The following is a 19,203-nucleotide window of genomic DNA, read 5'->3' as shown; positions in this document are numbered from 1 at the left end:
CTACTCTTCACGGGCACACAGGCAGATGCTGCCACACAGGCCTCATGCTGCAAGTCAGTCCCTCCAACACACCCCGTCCTGCAAGAAGACAGCATCAGGAAACCGACTCAAGAGCAGAAGCATTCCCATCCTTCCCTTCCCTTTAGTTCCCTGAGGGCCACTCAAGTATCTCTTGGGTGCTGGGCTGTATGTGTGTGAGATACCTAGAGAGCTGGGCCAACGCTTGCGCTGTCTCCTTGATGCGGAGCGTGTTCTGGTTAAGCACATCGATGGAGGGAACAAACAGGCAGGCCCGGTTGATGTCATCAGTGTAGTAGTCACTGTCTGAGATGGCCATGAGCAGTTCATTATACTCCCGGGAGATGGTGTTGCTGACAGAGACGCCAAAGTCATCCACGTACTTTTTCAGAGCATAGATATACACCTTGATTTTGTTCTTTGGGTTGAAGCCACAGCGGTAGACATCAAAACACGTGTGCATTCTGCAACTGAGATCCCCCCGCTCTGGGATGGGACTGTCGGCTGGCAGCCTGACAACCGGCACATCACGGACGCTGCGCTTCTCTACATTCCAGTCATTTGAGGACTCGATAGAATGGGGCCAAAACTGAAACATGCCAGTGGCAATGAGGCCCAGGAGGACAATGGAGAACAGGGTGATATAGTAGATTCGGTGCTTGGTCTTCATTCTTGGGATGAGGGCAGGACCCCGGATATTATACTTGACCGACGCACACATAATGACACAGACAGCCTCTTTTTCACACTCCTGGTCACCAGGGAGAGAAATAAGAAAAACCAAGTATTTAGGATGGCAAATGACACTTGCAAAGACTATTCAACTTTTTTTTTTTTTTTTTTGAGACAGGGTTTCACTCTGTCACTCAGGCTGGAGTGCATTGGTACAATCTCAGCTCACTGCAACCTCCACCTCCCCAGGCTCAAGCAATCTTCCCACTTTGGCCTCCCAAGTAACTGTGACCACCACACCCAGCTAATTTTTTGCATTTTTAGTAGAGGAGTCTTGCCATGTTGCCCACGCTGGTCTTGAACTCCTGAGCTCAAGCTATCGGCCTGCCTCGGCCTCCCAAAATGCTAGGATTATAGGCGTAAGCCACTGCGCCCAGCCTCTACTTTTAATGTACCTATTTCTTTCCCTTAAGGGTGTGGTAAAATAACAAAAAGGGACTTTGGACACTTCCTATAAACATTTAGAAATATATATCTAGATACATGAATAAATAGTATATAATGTATTTAATATTTAGTACTGCATATTTTTAACATAAATATTAATTCACAATATAAAATATCACTATACCCTATCAATATACATTTACTTAAAGCAGAAGCTGGCAAATGTGAGACTCTGGGAAGGAGGGCTCTGACCAAGGCAGAAAAATCAAAAGTGGAATAGCAAAAGACAGTTATTTTATTTCAAAACACTTGCTTAACATAAAATAATGATTTAACTGGACAAACTGATGCTTCATCATTCCAAAATCTGTTTTCAGCCAGGTGCGGTGGCTCACATCTATAATCCCAGCACCTTGGGAGGCCAAGGTAGGTGGATCACCTGAGGTCAGGAGTTCAAGACCAGCCTGGCCAACATGACAAAACCCGTCTCTACCAAAAATACAAAAATTAGCCAGGTGTGGTGGCATGCAGCTGTAATCTCAGCTACTTGGGAGGCTGAGGCAGGAGAATTGCTTGAATCCAGGAGGTGGAGGTTGCGGTGAGCCGAGATCGTGCCACTGCACTCCAGCCCAAGTGACAGAGCAAGACCCTGTGTCAAAAGAAAAATAATCTGTTTTCGTTCACTTATTCATTCAAACCATTATTGAGCACCCATCACGTACTGTGAAGAAAACAAAGATGAAAGCAAAGACCCTACTCTAATGAGGGAGAGAAAACAAAGCTATAACAAAAGGCAGAATGTAAAAACACCACTAGGAAAGTATCTATTAAGTACAAAAGGATATCAATAAGAAAAAAATTAATCTTTCATCTTTAAATAAAACATATGGTGATGATTTATAACGAAGGTGATAGTTGCATTTAGATAAATGGAAGAAATGAAGAAAGGAATGGGGTAGGAGAGACAAAGGGAGGGAGGAAGAGGAAGAGAAAGACAAGGGAGAAAGGGAGGAAAAGGGCCAATGTGGTAGATTCATTTACAAAGATGAACACCAACAGTTCTTTCCATCCCTGAATTTGGATGGTACTTCTCCAAACAAAATGTAGAATCCATGTCCCTTCCCCACAAATCTAGGCTAGCTTTATGATTTGCTTTGACCAAGAAAATGTGGCTGAAGTGATGTTTTGGGACTTCTGAGCGCAGGACTTGAGAGGCCCTATAGAGTCTGCCTTTGCACTCTTAGAATCCAGCTGCCATGCTCTAAGGAAGCTGAGCTCCCAGTGGAAGGCAAGCTGCCCCAGTGGACACAGAGATCTCAGTCAAAACCATTAGGGAAGAGATGAGCCATCCCCACCAAGCTCTGCACAGATTCCACAATCATCAGCAAATAAATGACTGTTGTTGTTTTAAGCTTCTAAGTTTTGGGGTGGTTTGTTATACAGCCATAGATAAATAAAACAGCCAATAAGCATTATTGACTGAGATGTAAAGAAAATTTGTAGTCCTCAGCTAAAAATGTAGAGTTCCCATGCAGACCACAATTTAAGATCCTTACCAAACAAGCTTCTCCTATGTGATTCCCAGATACTGTTTCAGGGGAGGGCAGAGCCTTGAGTGTGGCTGCATCATCTGCCACATACCTACCATGTTACTGCAACAAGCTGTTTTGGCATCCTGCATGTCAAAATCCCAATCCACAAAAAGACAGCTGGGCACAGTGGCTCATGCCTATAATCCCAGCACTTTGGGAGGCCAAGGCAGACAGATCACCTGAGATCAGGAGTTGAAGACCAGCCTAGCCAACATGGTGAAACTCCATCTCTACTAAAAATACAAAAATTAGCCAGGCGTGATGGCGGACACCTGTAATCCCAGCTACTCAGGAGGCTGAGGCAAGACAGTCACTTAAACCTGGGAGGTGGAGGTGCAGTGAACCAAGACTGTGCCACTGCACTCCAGCCTGGGCAACAGAGCAAGACTCTTCCTCAAAAAATAAAATAAAATAAAAATAAATAAACAAAATGGTATCATTCTACTCACGGATCTTCCAGGAAAGCTATTAATATAATGGGAAGTAACTGAAAAGCTCATAGACCATCTTAGAGTTTATCAACCATTTTTACTTCGGATAAATGGAGCTCTCCCCATCAGTGCCCACATGGTAAACTGCTTCCTGCCTAGCGAGTTGAGTATTGCCAAGCTTGAATGTTGCAATCACTTTCAGTTTGGGGGTAAGATACGCTAAACAGTCATGAATCATTTCAAGTCATATCTCTCTAAGACCAGAAACTGGAACATAACAAGGAATTTGCCTATCATTGGCTAATACATGAAAATTCATACATTTTGAGCTTAAAAGATTATCATCTTTGGAGTATATACATCAGTCACTCAATATATTCTAGTTGTTCTATGACAGAAATGTGGCATGACAGCGATTTCACTTTTTCTATCATTCTGACAGTCAGCAGAATATTCCTGCCTGCTCCCATCCCCTACCAGCTCCAGGCCCACCCTATGGTATGGCTTCCTTGCCATTCTGCATATCCCTCCTGGAGTTTGAAGACAGGAAGTTTTGGGACAAATGCAGGCAAGGAGCTGCCCTCCGCTGGCCCATGTTAGAACTTCCCGAGAAGCTCTCAAGGTCTATGTGTATACTTGAATCAGTGGTTTCCCAACACCTGAAGGATAAGAAGCACAAGAGTTTGTTAAAACAGATTCCTTGGCCCCACCACTGGAGGCTGTTATCAGTAAGTTTAAAATAGGGCCACAGAATATGGCATTTAAAAACAAGCTCTTCACGTATTTTGTGCCATCTGGTTTGAAACCTTTATTAATATTAGACAAACTACCCTTTAATAGTGTTTTTCAAAACTTTGTTAAACTAAAATTGACAGTAAGAAATATATGTTATATTGTGACCCAATATAGACAGATATATATGTGTGTGTATATGGATATTTTAAATAAAGTTTCAAAAAACAACTTTTAAGCTATGTACTGTGAGTACACAGTGTTAGCCACAGAACATGCAATGAACCCTCCATTTTTCTACTCTGTTATTCTATTGCTTTTAAAAAATTCTGGCCATAACCTACTAGATCAATTACACCACCCAATAATGGGTCCTCCATAGTTTGAAAAATAGTTTCTATATATGACAAAATTGAGGTTAAGGGAACAAAAACTGTATTCACACATGAGCTTTACAAATCTTTATGAGTTGCAGATTAACTATAAAAAAGACATATCACAACAAAGTAAAACCAAAGATAACAGAAGAAAATAATAAAAGCACAGAAATTAATTAAAAAACAAAATAGAAATGGTCAACAAGGTTAAAGTTGTTTTTTTAAAAACAGACTAATAAAATTCTGGTAAGATTAATCAAGAATTCAAGGAAAAAGGTGCAAATAAATACCTGAAAAGGGGAACATAACTCTAAATGCTGCATATATTTAAAAGATAAGATGGTATCAATGAATTTATGCCAGTACATTTGAAAACTCAGATAACATGGAAAAATTATTTTAAAATATACTTACCAAAAGCATCTCAAGGAGAAACAGCAACTCTGAGTAGCTCTATAACATTAAAGACACTGAATCAAAAGTTTAAAAATCTCCCTATAAAGAAAATTCCAGGCCCAGAAAATTTTCCAAGTTCTACCAAATATTCAAGAAATAATAATTCCAATTTTCCACAAATTATTCCAGAGCTCAGAAAAAAAAAAGAGGAAACACTCCAAAGCTCATTTGAGGAGGCTAGCACATGTTTCACACCAAAACCTTAGAACAGTGGCTCTTGAAGTATGCTTCAGGCACCCCAGGCCCTTTCAGAGGGCTTATACTAGTTTAATACTGACATTTGCTTTATTCACTTCCATCTTCCAGAGGCTACATGACATATGACACCGCAACAGACTGAACGTAGAAGCAGATGGGATAATCCAACTGTGTTTTGTTAAGTTTTTCCAAAAATGATAAAATACATCAATTCACAGACTCAAGATGCTCAACTCAGAGCAGAACATATATATATATACATATATATATGTATATATATATAGAAAATGCTACCTGGATATATCAAAGCCAAACTGCTAAAAAGAAAGTTAAAGAAGAATATTAAAAGCAGCCAAAGGGGAGAAAAATCTATTTAAAACTAAATGTAAAAGGAAAAACTATAAAATATTTAGAACACAATAGAGAATATCAATGACATCTGGCAGAGAATGATTTCCAAAACACAAAAACCACAAACCATTAAGAATTTTCCATCAAAAACACAATAAGGAAGTAAAAAGACAAGCTGCAAGCCTGAAGAATATATTTCCAGCACATATAAGCAATAGGGACTTGCAACCAGAATAAACTGTGCAAAGCAATAAGAAAAAAACAAACAAAAAGAAAACAAAACAAACAAAAAACAGAAAACACACTTAAACAGGAATTTCACAGAAAAGGCAAAAAGGGCACATAAACATATCAAAAGATGTTTATTCTCCTTAATGGTCATGGAAAGTAAAACCACAGTGAGACCTATACCCAACAGCATAGGTAAATTAAGAGTCAGACACCACCAAGTACTGTTGGAGAAGATATGGAGCCACAGGAACTGACTCCAGAGTCCCAAGGGGCCTCAGCAGAAGGAAGAGGGAACTGATACCCACTATGTTAGTCTTAAGTATCACATTTTGCTTGCTACCTGTCATAGTTTGACTCCCCTCATACCCCCGACCCCATGCAAAAAAAAAAAAAAAAAAAAGAGAGAGACAGAGACAAAGACAAGAGTGCAAGTAGTCTACTTACTTGGGAGGTGATCTCAGAAAGCCACAGTGAGGGAGCAAGGAGACAGGCAACAGGGCAAAGCCAATAAAAAGTGTGTTCTTAGGCTGGTTACTGCAGTGGGCAACAGGGGCTCCTAAGGCTACCAGGATCCCTCTGAAGACTCATTTAGAATACAGCTGGTCCCTAAGCAGGATGGGAGGCTGCAGCATCTGTCTGCACACCTATCCACTATTGGTTGAGGGTTGCCTGGTACTGTTATCAGCCCAGACCCTATATTCAACAGCCCTATAAAGGTCTAAATATTATACTTTCTTTGCTGTACAGCTATTCTGATAAAGATCTGCAGTTCCCTTGAGGAAGGATGGGAGAATGTCTGCCTATATGTGCAGGAATGTTGCAAGATCTTTCCTGAAAGAGATCTAGCCTCCCCTTCAATTCATGGGATATGGGTCTAAGAAATGGCTCATGTCTGAACACAAGGTGAGAGATAGTGATTTTTCCATTGTAGCAGCTGACATCAATCTTCTACTTGCCAGCTTATTAATTTTTTTTTTTTTACTTACTATACAAGTCAAGCAGCATCACGGTTAGCTGCCCATCTTAGAAACACCATGCTCTATTCGCATCAGAGTGGGTCAAGATTCCCCAGTTGTGAGTCCAGCCTTGCTGCCCACGCTGGGCACTATGTCTACCTTGTCTCTGATGATTAACTGCCACCATCTGGCCTCCACTATCTCAGAATCCTATCATCCTCATTGATACTTGGGAACCTAGTTTCATATTAACATCTCCTAAGGTCAATCTTGTCCTACAGAAGACAGCCAACACTGGGCTTCTCAAAGATGCAGGTCCCCTCACTGGGCATTCCACATTAGCAGAGTGAAAGGAATAGGCCCTCCCAGGAAAACAGGCAGGAAGTGCAGGTGATTCCTTCCTCAATACTCTGCCAAGATAGCTCTGATGCCTCCACCTCATTTATTGCAGTCCAAAGTGACTTAACCTTAGCACTATGACATTTTAGGCCAGATAACTCTTTTTTGTGGGGAGATATTCTGTACATTGGAGGTGGATGAATAGCACCCCTACTCAGTAGAAGCCAGAAGCAACCTCCAGCTGTAACAACTAAAAATATATCCAGACATTGCCAAATATCCCTTGGGGAGGCAAAATCAGCCCTGGTTGCAAACCACTGGTATGGGTTGTTGTGTCCATGCTTCAAGGAGCCTGCCCAGCTGCATACCAAGACTGGCTCCAGCTGTCCTTGCTAGGTCACCAAATCCTGAATCATGAGAGAATGCTCACTGGTCAACAGGTTCTCTCCTCTCCAGCTTTATAGTCCACCAATACCCCCACCTTTGGTCCAACACCCTTAAGATTCTCCCACCCCACCCTCAACCCACTGTGTTTCCTCAGTTTCTGCTGGTCCATATTAGCCAGGTCCTGCAACTCCTTAAGAAACTGCTTTCCTGCTCAGGCAATGCTGAGATCTGAGGGGAGGGGAAGGCAGATCTTGAGGAGCACAAGAATCATATGGGAGGCATCTGCCTCAAGTGAGAGCTCTGCACAGTGTCCAGGCAAGGAGAAACTGCTGTCCTCTGCATCAGAGAGGTGCATACCTCTACTGGCCCAAGGGATCTAAGGAAATGTGGGAATTCAAAGTTCTCGGTGCCTCCACCCAAATATCTCCATCCAGGTCTCAGGGTCTCACATCCTGCTACCATTGCCCTGACTTTAGCAGAGGCAACCTGTCAAGGCTGTGCATTCAGCTTGCTTTGCAATTCTGCCACAAGTATAATTAAATTCTGGGCCCAATCTTCAACAGAGCCCGCCCTGCAGCTGCAGGAGATGAGGCCATAGAGCCTCCTGTCTTTCACAGTGAACCCTGAGTTCATGTCTGGCTGATCTGGGCATGGCATTCTCTTACCCCAAGGCTTCTAAGGAAAATAACAAGAGCCAGTCAACTCCACTATCCTTATCATTACCATTGTCCATACACTGCTTGAGTGCTAGAGCTACCATACTAGCCAATGCTTTTCCTTCCACCTGAGTCTCATCCTAAACCACTGGTGGTGACAGTCTTACTACATCTGTGATGTTAGAGAGTACCAGGGGTTACCAACACCTCAATTAATACTAGCAAAGAGGTCCTTGTTGCCAACTGAGGGTGAGTGATTCCATTTTCACAATACTATCTCACAGCCTGCTTTCTAGAGCCACTTCTAGTACCAAGGGTCTTGGTTTGTGCTCTGCCAAACTAAGAGAAAACAACTTGGGTGCAAGTAGCTTGCAAAAGGTGAATCCAGAAAGCCAGAGTGAGGAAGTAAGGAGAGGAGTCAGAAGGGTGCACACTTGAGCTGCTCACCAGACTGAGCTAGGCCACAATACCCAGTCCTTCTAGGATCCCTCCGGAGAAGCATGGAGAACACACTTCAGAGCTGTCCCTTTGGAGGGAAGCCACATCATTCAACCACCAAAGCCCACCTCGCACTGGCTGAGGGATGCCCCCAGACATGTAAACTCCTCCATGCTTGTGAAGTGTGTCGACACAAGCTAAGTGAACTCCCACACATCTGTATCAAACTCTGAGGAATAAAAGCAAGCACTTGAGGTGGAATAAACAATAGCAGAAATGAGAGGGAAAGGATGAGAAAAGAAAGGGGAAAAGCCCCTTACTAAGCAGTGCTTTACAGAGAGAGGATCTTCCCTGTGAGCACCCACATCACCTTTTATACACTTTATTCTAGCACTTGCCACATTTTATGAATTGGTTAAGTATTTACAAGTCTGTCTCCTCTACTGGTTGTGATTTTTTCCTGTAATCAGTTTGTTCATCTCTGCTCAGTATTCCTAGCATCTAATACCAAATCTAGAACATATATTTAAGCCAGACACAGTGGCTCACACCTGTAATCCCAGCACTTTGGGAGGCTGAGGCGGGCGAATCACAAGGTCAGGAAATCGAGGCCATCCTGGCTAACATGGTGAAACCCTGTCTCTACTAAAAATACAAAAAATTAGCCAGGCGTGGTGGCGGGTGCCTGTAGTCCCAGCTACTCAGGAGGCTGAGGCAGGAGAATGGCATGAACCCGGGAGGCAGAGCTTGCAGTGAGCTGAGATGGCACCACTGCAGTGCAGCCTGGGTGAAAGTACGAGACTCCATCTCAAAACCAACCAACCAAACAAACAAACAAAAAAAAAACAAAAACTAGCCAGGTGTGGTGGTGCACGACTACACTCCCAGCTACTTGGGAGGCTGAGGTGGGAGGGTTTCTTGAACCCTGGAGGTTGAGGCTGCAGTGAGCCATGACTGCATCACTGTACTCCAGTCTGGGCAACAATGGAGACCCTGTCTCCAAGGAGAAAAAAGAAAATAGAACATACTTAATATAAACATAAATATTTGTTGAACGAACAAATGTCTCTATCCTTCCCAGTTCCATAGGTGCACATGGTTTAGCATCCAAGTTTTGAGTTATTATATGTGACAGCCTCTTACTATTATCTTTCCTAAATTGGAAGGAATTTCCAAAGGAGGAGGGGGAATGACTAGATATTTCCATAGACTCTGAATCTTCTGTACCCACCCCGAACACCCTCCTCTCCCACCACCCATCATATGCAAACACATCCAAAGAGCACCATTACTTTCCCCACCCCTGCTTTTTTTTTTTTTTTTTTTTTTTTTGAGACAGAATCTCTCTCTGTTGCCCAGGCTGGAGTGCAGTAGTGTCATCACAGCTCACTGCAACCTCTGCCTCCTGGGTTCAAGTGATTCTCGTGCCTCAGCCTCCCAAGTCACTGGGATTACAGGCGCCCACCACCACGCCTGGCTAATTTTTTGTATTTTTTAGTAGAGACGGAGTTTTGCCATGTTGGCCAGGCTGGTCTTGAACTCCTGACCTCAGGTAACCCACCTACCTCAGCCTCCCAAAGTGCTGGGATTACAGGATTGAGCCACCGCGCCCAGCCTGCACCCCTGCCTTTATAAACCTGTGCTACACTGGACCCCTTTTGTAAAACTGCCAGCCTAGACTGAAGTGACAGTGCTGACTCAGGACACTCCAACCTCACCCCTGTAACACACAGAACCAATCCTCCCCAAACGGTTTTCACACGCCAAAGCACAGAAAGACGGGGTATCTCCAAACCATCATCTGAGGAAACAAGTCATAATCTTTCTGTCCAATGAGACTGCTCCCTACCAGCAAGAAGTTAAAATCCCCGGAAGATGACAGACTGAAAGGAATCTTCTACTAATGAAGTTTATTCCATACAATACCATAACCTGGATCAAAACAAGAATTCAGCCCTACAAACTCTATCACCTTGAAACACATCAAACCTGCCCCTGCAAAATACTGGAATCATCTGGCTAGCTGTCAGGCAATGAGTCACTGGAAAAGTCTTTTAACCCCAATCTATTGTGAGGATGAGATGCATTTTCTGTTCCTGGAATTATTTATTCCTAAAATTTGCCTGAATAACCTTTCCTTGGTGCTTCAGGTTATATCCAATCCACTTAGTCCAATGTTTTCAGTCACAGTCTCTTGTCGTCTTAAACTTTTTATTTTTATTTATTTATTTATTTATTTTTTTGAGATGGAGTCTCGCTCTGTCACTCAGGCTGGAGTGTAGTGGCACAATCTCAACTCACTACAACCTCAGCCTCCCAAGTAGCTGGGATTACAATCGTGTGCTACCACATCCGGCTAATTTTTTTGTATTTTTAGTAGAGACAAGGTTTCATCACGTTGGCCAGGCTGGTCTTGAACTCCTGACCTCAAGTGATCCACCCACCTCGGCCTCCCAAAGTGTTGGGATTACAGGCGTGAGCCACCACGCCTGGCCTCTTCTTAACCTTTTTAGAAAGGCCCTTACAGCTGAACTCCCGGGGCCACTGCTACACTGGATCTTAACCCAACCGTTCGGAAAAACAGAGGAACCAAATATAAGCAAAAGCAAAAAAAAGCCACAATTCATTCCTTACTTGATAGGATTCTTTATAATTAAAGTTGTTATGGCTAAATGCCCCTAAAAATTATTTTCAATTAAAAACAATACCCTTTTAATCATGGGAATTATGCCATAAGACAATGTGTGTCATTACATAATTAATGTATAAATCTTACTAAGCACTTACTACATGCCAGGGTCTGTTTTAAGCACCTTATAGTGTTAACTTCTTTAATCTTCATAATAGCACTATAAGCCAAGCTATTATTACCCTCATTTTACAGAGGGGGATAGTACAACAGAAAGTTTAAGTACCTGGCCCAATATTACACAACTGGAAATGCCAAAGCTAGGATTCACAGCATGGCAGTCTGGCCCCAAAACTGATTATCCATTCATACCCTCACATGCAACCAGGAAGTCGGGGAAAGTGAATGATGGAAACTGAATCATCTATTTTATTATAGAGAATAGCCTTTGAGTTCTGAAAGTTACGAACTAAGTCCAGTTAAAGTACATAGAGCACTTACCTGACTTACAAGAAGTTAAGACTTACAAGAAGAATTTAAACGGACATATTTCAAGACCATATCTTCACACAAATAAGTCAAGAACCTTTCTAGATTAGCACTGCCCAATCGGTAACACCAAGCAATTCTTTGATTCTCAAAATTGTGTGTTTAGATCTGGTTCCCACCGAATGTAACAAAGCCCCAAACACCCCTGGGCATCAAGTTGAAGCCCAGAGCCAGTGTGCTTCTGGCCACCTAGTCCCCAGACTAACATGCCCCTGGCCCCAGCCCGACACACCCCCGGGCCACCTAGTCCCTGGCCTAACATGCCACCAGCAATCTAGTCCGCAGCCTAACATACTCCTGCCCGGTCCTGACAGGCCCCCGGCCACCCAGTCCCCTGCCTAACACGCCCCCAGCCACCTAGTGCCTGGCCCAAGATGACCCCGGCCACCCAGTCCCCGGCCTAACACGGCCCCGGCCACCCAGTCCCCGGCCTAACATGCCCCTGGCCCCTTCCCCACCTCGTCCCACGGCTTCCGGCACCGCAGGGGATGCCGCAGGCCACCACCGGACCCTGAGGCGCAGGACATCCCCCTGGGAGGAATCAGATCCCTGTGGCTGGCGAGAAGGTGGCAGCAGGAAGGGAGGGGTCACGGCGGAGGGCGGAGGGCGGGTCGCAGGAGGAAAGGAAGGAGCGGACTGGGGGCGAAGGTTGGCTAGGAGCACAGGTGGGTACCAAGATGCTGAAAGCGCGGCCGCCGCCGGGGGAGAAGGAGAAGCAGGAGTGCAAATCGGAGCGCTCCAAAAGCGGGCAGTCATTGTCACAGCCCCGGCGGGGCTGGGGGTGGCCTCTCGCAGCCCACGGGCCTCCACGGAGCCTCCGCGCGACCGCGCTCCCTCGGCCCTTGTCCCGACCCAGCCGCGGCCCCCGGAGGCCCGAGCCCTCGCCCCAGCGCCCGCCCGGCCGCCGCCCTGGAGCGCCGCGCTTACCTCGGCCACGGCTGCCTCCCGCTCGGCCCCGCGCTTGGTCACCGGCTCATGCCGCGGGGCGCGGGCCACCTCCGCCCAGGTCGGATCGCGCCGAGTCGCCAGCCGCCACCGCCAGGGCCGAGTCTGGGCTAGCGAGCAACGAGCGATGGGCCGGTGACCGGGATCCGGGCCGTCTGACACCGAGCGCACTGCGCATGCGGGAGCGGCCGGGCCGCGCCTCCTGCTGGACAGGAGGAGTCAGAGCACCGCTGCAGTGTTTTCCCAGGCAGGCGCGCTCAGGCTCCGCAGTGAAATGCTCAGATAGCCTCATTCATAATTAAAGAATCCTTAAACCCAAACGAGACACCACGCGTCACTTATAAAACTAACAAATATGTAGACGTTTTATTATAATCAGTTCTGGTGAGCGTACAACATTCCTGGAGGGCAATTTGGTACTATCCATCAAACGGAAAATGCTGGTACCCTTCGTTCCAACAAGCTTTCTGTATGGAGTTTGCCCTGTGGGTATCCTCAACAGTGTTTGTCAAAAATTTCCATGACAGCATTCTTTCTAGTCATAGCGAAATGCTAGACGCAATCGAAATAAATTATGGAATTTGATTGATTTGAATAATGTGAGATAGTGCAATATATTTGGGTAAGGAAATATCTGCAAGATATTAGTCAAGATCAAAGCGTAGTCCAAAACAGCGGGCAAGTACCGTCACTTTTAGGTAAACTATGCATATGCAAAAACAAGAGGGAGAAATACATAAAGTAGGTGCTTATATTCAGGCATGTGTATAACTTTTTTCTGGAAGGAATGCAAGAAGAAACGAACAGCTTCAGCTGGAGTAGTTGTCGAGGCGGAAATGGAAGCATTTATGGCCAGGCAACGTGGCTCACGCCTGTAATTCCAGCATTTTGGGAGGCCTAAGCGAGAGGATCGCTTGAGCCCAAGAGTTTGAGACCAGCCTGGGCAGCAGAGCAAGACCCCATCTCTACAAAAAATAAAAAGTTAACTAGGCATCGTAGCACCCGCTTGTAGTCCCAACTACTCAGGAGGTAGAGGTAGGAAGATTGCTTGAACCCAAGAGGTCAAGGCTGCAGTGGGCCGTGGTCGTGCCACTGCACTCCAGCCTGGGTGATAGAGCAAGACCCTGTCTCCAAAAAAAAAAAAAAAAAAAAACCGCATTTTTGTTTTGTATCTTTCTCTATTATTTACATGTTTACATGATTTAGCCCTACACCATGCACAGTAAAACCGCTGTCATAAAGCAGTAAGTGGAGCCTAAAAAATTAAATTAAAATTCAGTGATGTTATTGAGAGGTTAATGAAATGACCCCTGGGCCTGCGATGCTGGTTTGGTAGAGTTGTGGGTCTGGCTACGGGATCCAAATGCCTTCTGGTCCCAGATGTACTTTGGCGCCATCTGGTGGAAGTTGTCACTGATAGCTTAAATATTCAAAGTGATGATTCTGAGACTAGATACCTACAGAGGCTTCTGGCAGCAACCTCAATTCCAGGGATATTTTTGTGAGTTAATGCCTGCTTGTCACAGATCTAGGGAGACTGGGATGAGGACATTCTGGGGATGGGACACTCATGTTCTGCTTCCCCACATCCAAGGGGGCATTGCTCTGCTTTCCAAATCAAATCCCCCCTGCAAATGATACAAAATGGAGCACACATCCACCCCATTTGAGAACTGGATGGGTGGAGAGCAGTGACAATCACCAGTGGAACTGTATCCAAATTTCTCTTATCCCAGGGAATATTGTTTTCACTTTTTGAAATAAGTCAACAATAGCTATCTGGTCTGGAAGATTGTGGCCTCTTTTTTTCTTCTTCATATTTATCTGTATTTTAAACATGTATGTTTTTCATCCTTTCTTTTATAAAATGAGAATTTGCCGTGTTAAAGAACTGTGTGAGGCACAGCTTCACACAACGCTGCCTATCTTCTTCATTTTTTATAACCTTAAACTTGCCTAATGCCTGGCATATAGTTAATCGCTCAATAAATATTTGTTGAATGGAGAAAGGATGCCTAGACACTGGGAGGAGCTAACTAGAAATAAGACAATAAGATTACTCAAAGGAGAAGGTAAAAAGTGGCATAGAAGAATATAAACAAAATGCTACAGAATTCAAAAAAAAAAAAAAAAGAGGTGACATCCAGTTGGAAAGATCTAGGAAGAGTTCAATCAACAGTTGATATCTTTGTGTATCATGGAGGATACTTAGTATTTTGACAGGCAGAGAGGTGAAAAGGGCATTCCAGGCAGAGAAAGAAAGTCATGGGCATGTGTTAAAGAAGGAAAAGCAGCTGGGCAGAATGGCTCACATCTGTAACCCCAGCACTTTGGGAGGCCGAGGCAGGAGGATCACTTGAGACCACAAGTTCAATACCAGCCTAGGCAAAAAAGTGAGACCCCCCATCTCTGCAAAAAAAAAAAAAAAGTAATAAATAAATAAAAATAAAGAAGGAAAAGCAATCAGAAAGAGCAAGTGTTTTTCAATCCAGTGTGGCTACATTTCTAGGCATAGAAACCATGCAAGTGAGGGAGGTGGGAAAATATAGAAGCTGTGAAATTATAAGCTACATGATGTGAAAGTATCCAAGGATGACTTCAGGGAGGAGTGGGAAATAAATTATAAGCCAGGACCTGAAGTTTCTGAGAAGGCAGAAAAGCGTCTTAGTAGCTGGTGGTTGAAGAAGAAGTTGTATTAAAGATACTGCTTTACTGAATTTGAAGGTACAGGGCAAAGCAAAGATTACACAGATACCCCCTTACCCAGTGAGTCAGGAAATATGAAAGTCAGGGTTAGAAAGAGAATGGCTTTCGTGGAAAAGTGTCATCAGGGGAAAGTGAGTTTCCAATTAGGAGAAATAGCTGGTGTAGGGTTGAATCCCATATTTAGCACTTCCTCTAAATACAGTTGATTCTTGAACAACACAGGTAATTAAACTTTGCAGATCCACTGCTGTGCAGATTTTTTTTTCAATAAAAGTTACACCAAGTGTGCCTGCCTCTCCAGCTTCTCTTTCCACCTCTGCTACCTATTCTGCCTCTGCCACTCCTGAGACAGTGGAACCAACCCCCCTTCCTTCTCCTCCTTGGCCTACTCAACATGAAGCTGAGGAGGATGAAGATCGTTATGATTTCCACTTAATGAATAGTAAATATATTTTTCTTCCTCTTGACTTTCTTAATAACATTTTCTTTTCTCTTGCTTACTTTATTGTAAGAATACAGTATTTTATATAACATATAAAATATGTTTAATAGACTATTTACATTATTAGTAAGGCTTCCAGTCAACAGAAGGCTATTAGTAGTTAAGTTTTGGGGGAGTCAAAAGTTATATATCATTTTTCAACTGCTTAGGGGATTGGCAACTCAACCCCCACATTATTCAAGAGTCTACTGTAACAGAGATAGCCAAGAATGGAAAAAGGCATATTCTCTAAAGAAAAGGGCTCCATAATATAATTGATCTGTGGGACCTTAGGTTGGCTCAGCTTAAAACAGCACTGGCAGGCAGCATGGTAGGCTAAAAAACACCTAACCAGGTGAAATATAAGGAATACCTTCTCAAGTGAATAGCTGAGCTCACGCACAAAAAAAAGTAAGGAAAACATCCAAAGTCAAAAATGAAGCTGAAATAATAGAAATGACATTGAAGCTATAACTATCTTGGGCATACAAGTCAGGAAGCTGATACAAAGAAACCCATAAAGCTAGGATCTTCAAGAATTACACCCAACAGGGAATACTGGAAAAAATTTGCTCAATATCCACCAAAGAAACTTACCTGTCTTGTCCAGGGAGTGGAAAAAGAGGGTCTCACTGATGATCTTTAACATGCATGTCTTAGTCAGTTCGGGCTGCTATAACAAAAATACCACAGATTGGGTGGCTTAAACAACAGGAATTTCTCTCTCCCAGCTCTAGAGGCTAGGAAGTCCAAGATCAAGGTGCTGGCCAATTTGGTTCCTGATGAGGGCTCTTTTCCTGGTTTGCAGAGGGTTACCTTCTTGCTATATTCTCACATGGTGGAGAAAAAGACCTTTCTGTGTCTCTTCTTGTCAGGGCACTAATCCTACTCGAGGATTGCACCCTCAAGACCTAATTACATCCCAAAGGCCCCACCTCCAATAATCATCACACTGGGGATTAGGACTTCAACATATGAATGAGGTGTGGGAGGGGATGAACATTCAGTTCATAGCAATCAAGCTTTACAACCATCTGGGGTTTGAATTTATACTACCAGCATGGTCTAGGAAGCTCCAAGCCAAGATAGTAACATACAGTATTCCCAGGTTGGTAGCACCCAAAGACACCCAACAGAAGGAAACAAATCCCCTCTGGAGACCCACATCCTCAACACAAGCTACCTACGACTCTGACAAATAAAACCCAGACAAACGTAAACTCACAATTCAGAACTATAAAGTATATGAGAAAACAAACCACCAGAAATCACAAACAGCAGAAATTTAATCCCCGAGAACTATATATAATTGAATTATGATATATAAATATAAAACAAGTACATTTATAGCACTCAAAGACTTAAAATGAAATGTAAAACATTACAAAGAAATCAGATGTTATATTTTTAAAAGACCAAGGAGACTGAAAATGTACTAAATATAAACATCGAAATTGAAAAGTCAATGCATAAGTTAAATAGTAGGTTAGAAACAACAACGATCGATCTGAAAGACAGGAAACAAAGGAATTAAATATAGGAAAGAGAAGTTAAGAGAGGGAGAGGAGAGATGAAGAAAATGGCAGATATCTAAAAGGAGGGAATAGAGAAAACGAGGTGAAGGTAATATCCAAGGAGATGATAGCTAAGAATTTTCCAAAATTGAGCAGAGATGATCACCTGCAATGAACTAACAATGAGACTAATAGACTTCTCAACAACAAAAACCTAAAGCCAAAAAATCATGGTAAAAAGGCTGAGAGGGCAATAGTTAATGATGTATAATTTTATACCCAATAAAACCATCTTTGAAGAATAACAGGGAAGTAAAGCTATCTTAGACAAATACAAATAGAAAGAGATTACCATCAATAGATCCTAAAGGAACTTCTTAAGAATGTTAGGAAGGAAAAAATTAAAACCAAAAGGAAGTACTGCAATAAAGTAGGGCTGGGAAACAATGAAACTGATAAACCTGTGGGTAAATCAAAACAAATACTGACTGTATAAAACTAGAAAAATAATTTAGAAATTTAAAAACTAGGGCTGGGCGTGGTGGCTCATGCCTATGTAATCCCAGCACTTTGGGCAGCCAAGGGAGGTGGATCACTTGAGGTCAGGAGTTTGAGACCAGCCTGGCCAACATGGTGAAACCCTGTCTCTACTAAAAATACAAAAATTAGCCAGGCATGGTGGCGCACGCCTGTAATCCCAGCACTCAGGAGGCTGAGGCAGGAAAATAGCTTGAACCCTGGAGGTGGAAGTTTCAGTGAGCCAAGATCGCACCATTACACTCCAGCCTGGGCAACAGGGCAAGACTCCATTTCAAAAAAAACTAGGTGTAGCTAATACACCAGTCAACAATATCAAATGAGATGAAAGTAAAGGAGTAAGAGCTCAGTGTTCTGAGGTCATTTCATGTTCAGGTAGAGGACAAAGAAGGTAAAATTTAGACTTTGTTAACTATGAATGTTGATAATTTAAAGGTATCTGACAAAGGACTTATTTCCAGGCTATATAAAGAACTCCTACACTTCAATTAGAAAAAGACAATTTTTTAAATCAGCAAAATTCTTAAACAAACACCACACAAAAGAATACACATAAAAGGGCAATACACACATGAAAACCTGTTCAATATCATTAGCAGCAGGAAATGCAAACCACATGGAACAGAGATATCTCCAATGAGGATATGCAATTGGCCAACAAGTATGAAAAGATGCTAAACATCACTAACTATCAGAGAAATGCAAATCAAAACCACAATGAGATACTGTTTCATATCTATAAGGATAGCTATCAAAAAAAACGTAAGGCCAGTGAGGTGGCTCGTGCCTGTAATCCCAGCACTTTGGGAGGCTGAGGTGGGCAAATCACTTGAGGTCAATAGTTCAAGACTAGCCCAGCCAACATGGTGAAACCTCATCTCTACTAAAATACAAAAATTAGCCAAGTATGGTGGTGCGTGCCTGTAATCCCAGCTACTTGGGAGGCTGAGGCAGGAGAATCTCTTGAGCCTGGCAGCAGAGGTTGCAGTGAGCCGAGATCATGCCACTGCACTCCAGCCTGGGCAACAGAGCAAGACCCCATCTTAAAAACAACAACAACAAAAACATAAACAAGTGCTAGTGAGAACATGGAGAAATTGGAACCCTGTGCACTGTTGGTAGGACTGTAAAATAGTGCAACTGCTATGGAAAACAGTATGATGGCTCCTCAAAAAGTTAAGAATAGAATGACCATTATGACCCAACAATTCCAGTTCTGGGTATATATCCAAAAGCATTGAAAGCAGTGCGGTCTTCAAGAGATAGCTGCACGGTGAAACCCCGTCTCTACTAAAAATACAAAAAATTAGCCAGGCCTGGTGGCGGGTGCCTGTAGTCCCAACTACTCGGAGAGGCTGAGGCAGGAGAATGGCGTGTGAACCCAGGAGGTGGAGCTTGCAGTGAGCCGAGATTGCGCCACTGCACTCCAGCCTGGGCGACAGAGCGAGACTCTGTCTCAAAAAAAAAAAAAAAAAAGAGATAGCTGCACACCCATGTTCACAGCAGTATATGAGTTAAAGAAAGAGGAAAGAAACATGAAAAGTGGCTCAATAGTCAAAGA

At 43.4% G+C, this 19,203-nt stretch overlaps 1 protein-coding gene across 4 annotated transcripts in view; it reads right to left on the bottom strand.

The window, feature by feature from the left end:
- Positions 1-19,203, bottom strand: part of EXT2 (exostosin glycosyltransferase 2) — a 163,565-nt gene that overhangs the window by 138,696 nt on the left and 5,666 nt on the right. For 2 of the 4 annotated variants that reach the window (XM_030794661.1, XM_030794659.1), the window contains exon 2: positions 204-769. In XM_030794661.1, coding sequence (XP_030650521.1) covers positions 204-739 — 536 coding nt within the window. In that variant the 5' untranslated portion in view covers positions 740-769. Of the gene's footprint in view, positions 1-203; positions 770-4,683; positions 4,723-12,386; positions 12,973-19,203 lie in introns of those variants that run through there. The other 2 variants (XM_030794660.1, XM_003254460.3) reach the window with 2 other exon arrangements.

The sequence above is a fragment of the Nomascus leucogenys genome, chromosome 15 (assembly GCF_006542625.1).
Source record: "Nomascus leucogenys isolate Asia chromosome 15, Asia_NLE_v1, whole genome shotgun sequence".
In the NCBI taxonomy this organism is placed as follows: domain Eukaryota; kingdom Metazoa; phylum Chordata; class Mammalia; order Primates; family Hylobatidae; genus Nomascus; species Nomascus leucogenys.
The sequence above is the reverse complement of the archived record's forward strand: the minus strand, read 5'-3'. Positions and strand labels throughout refer to the sequence as shown.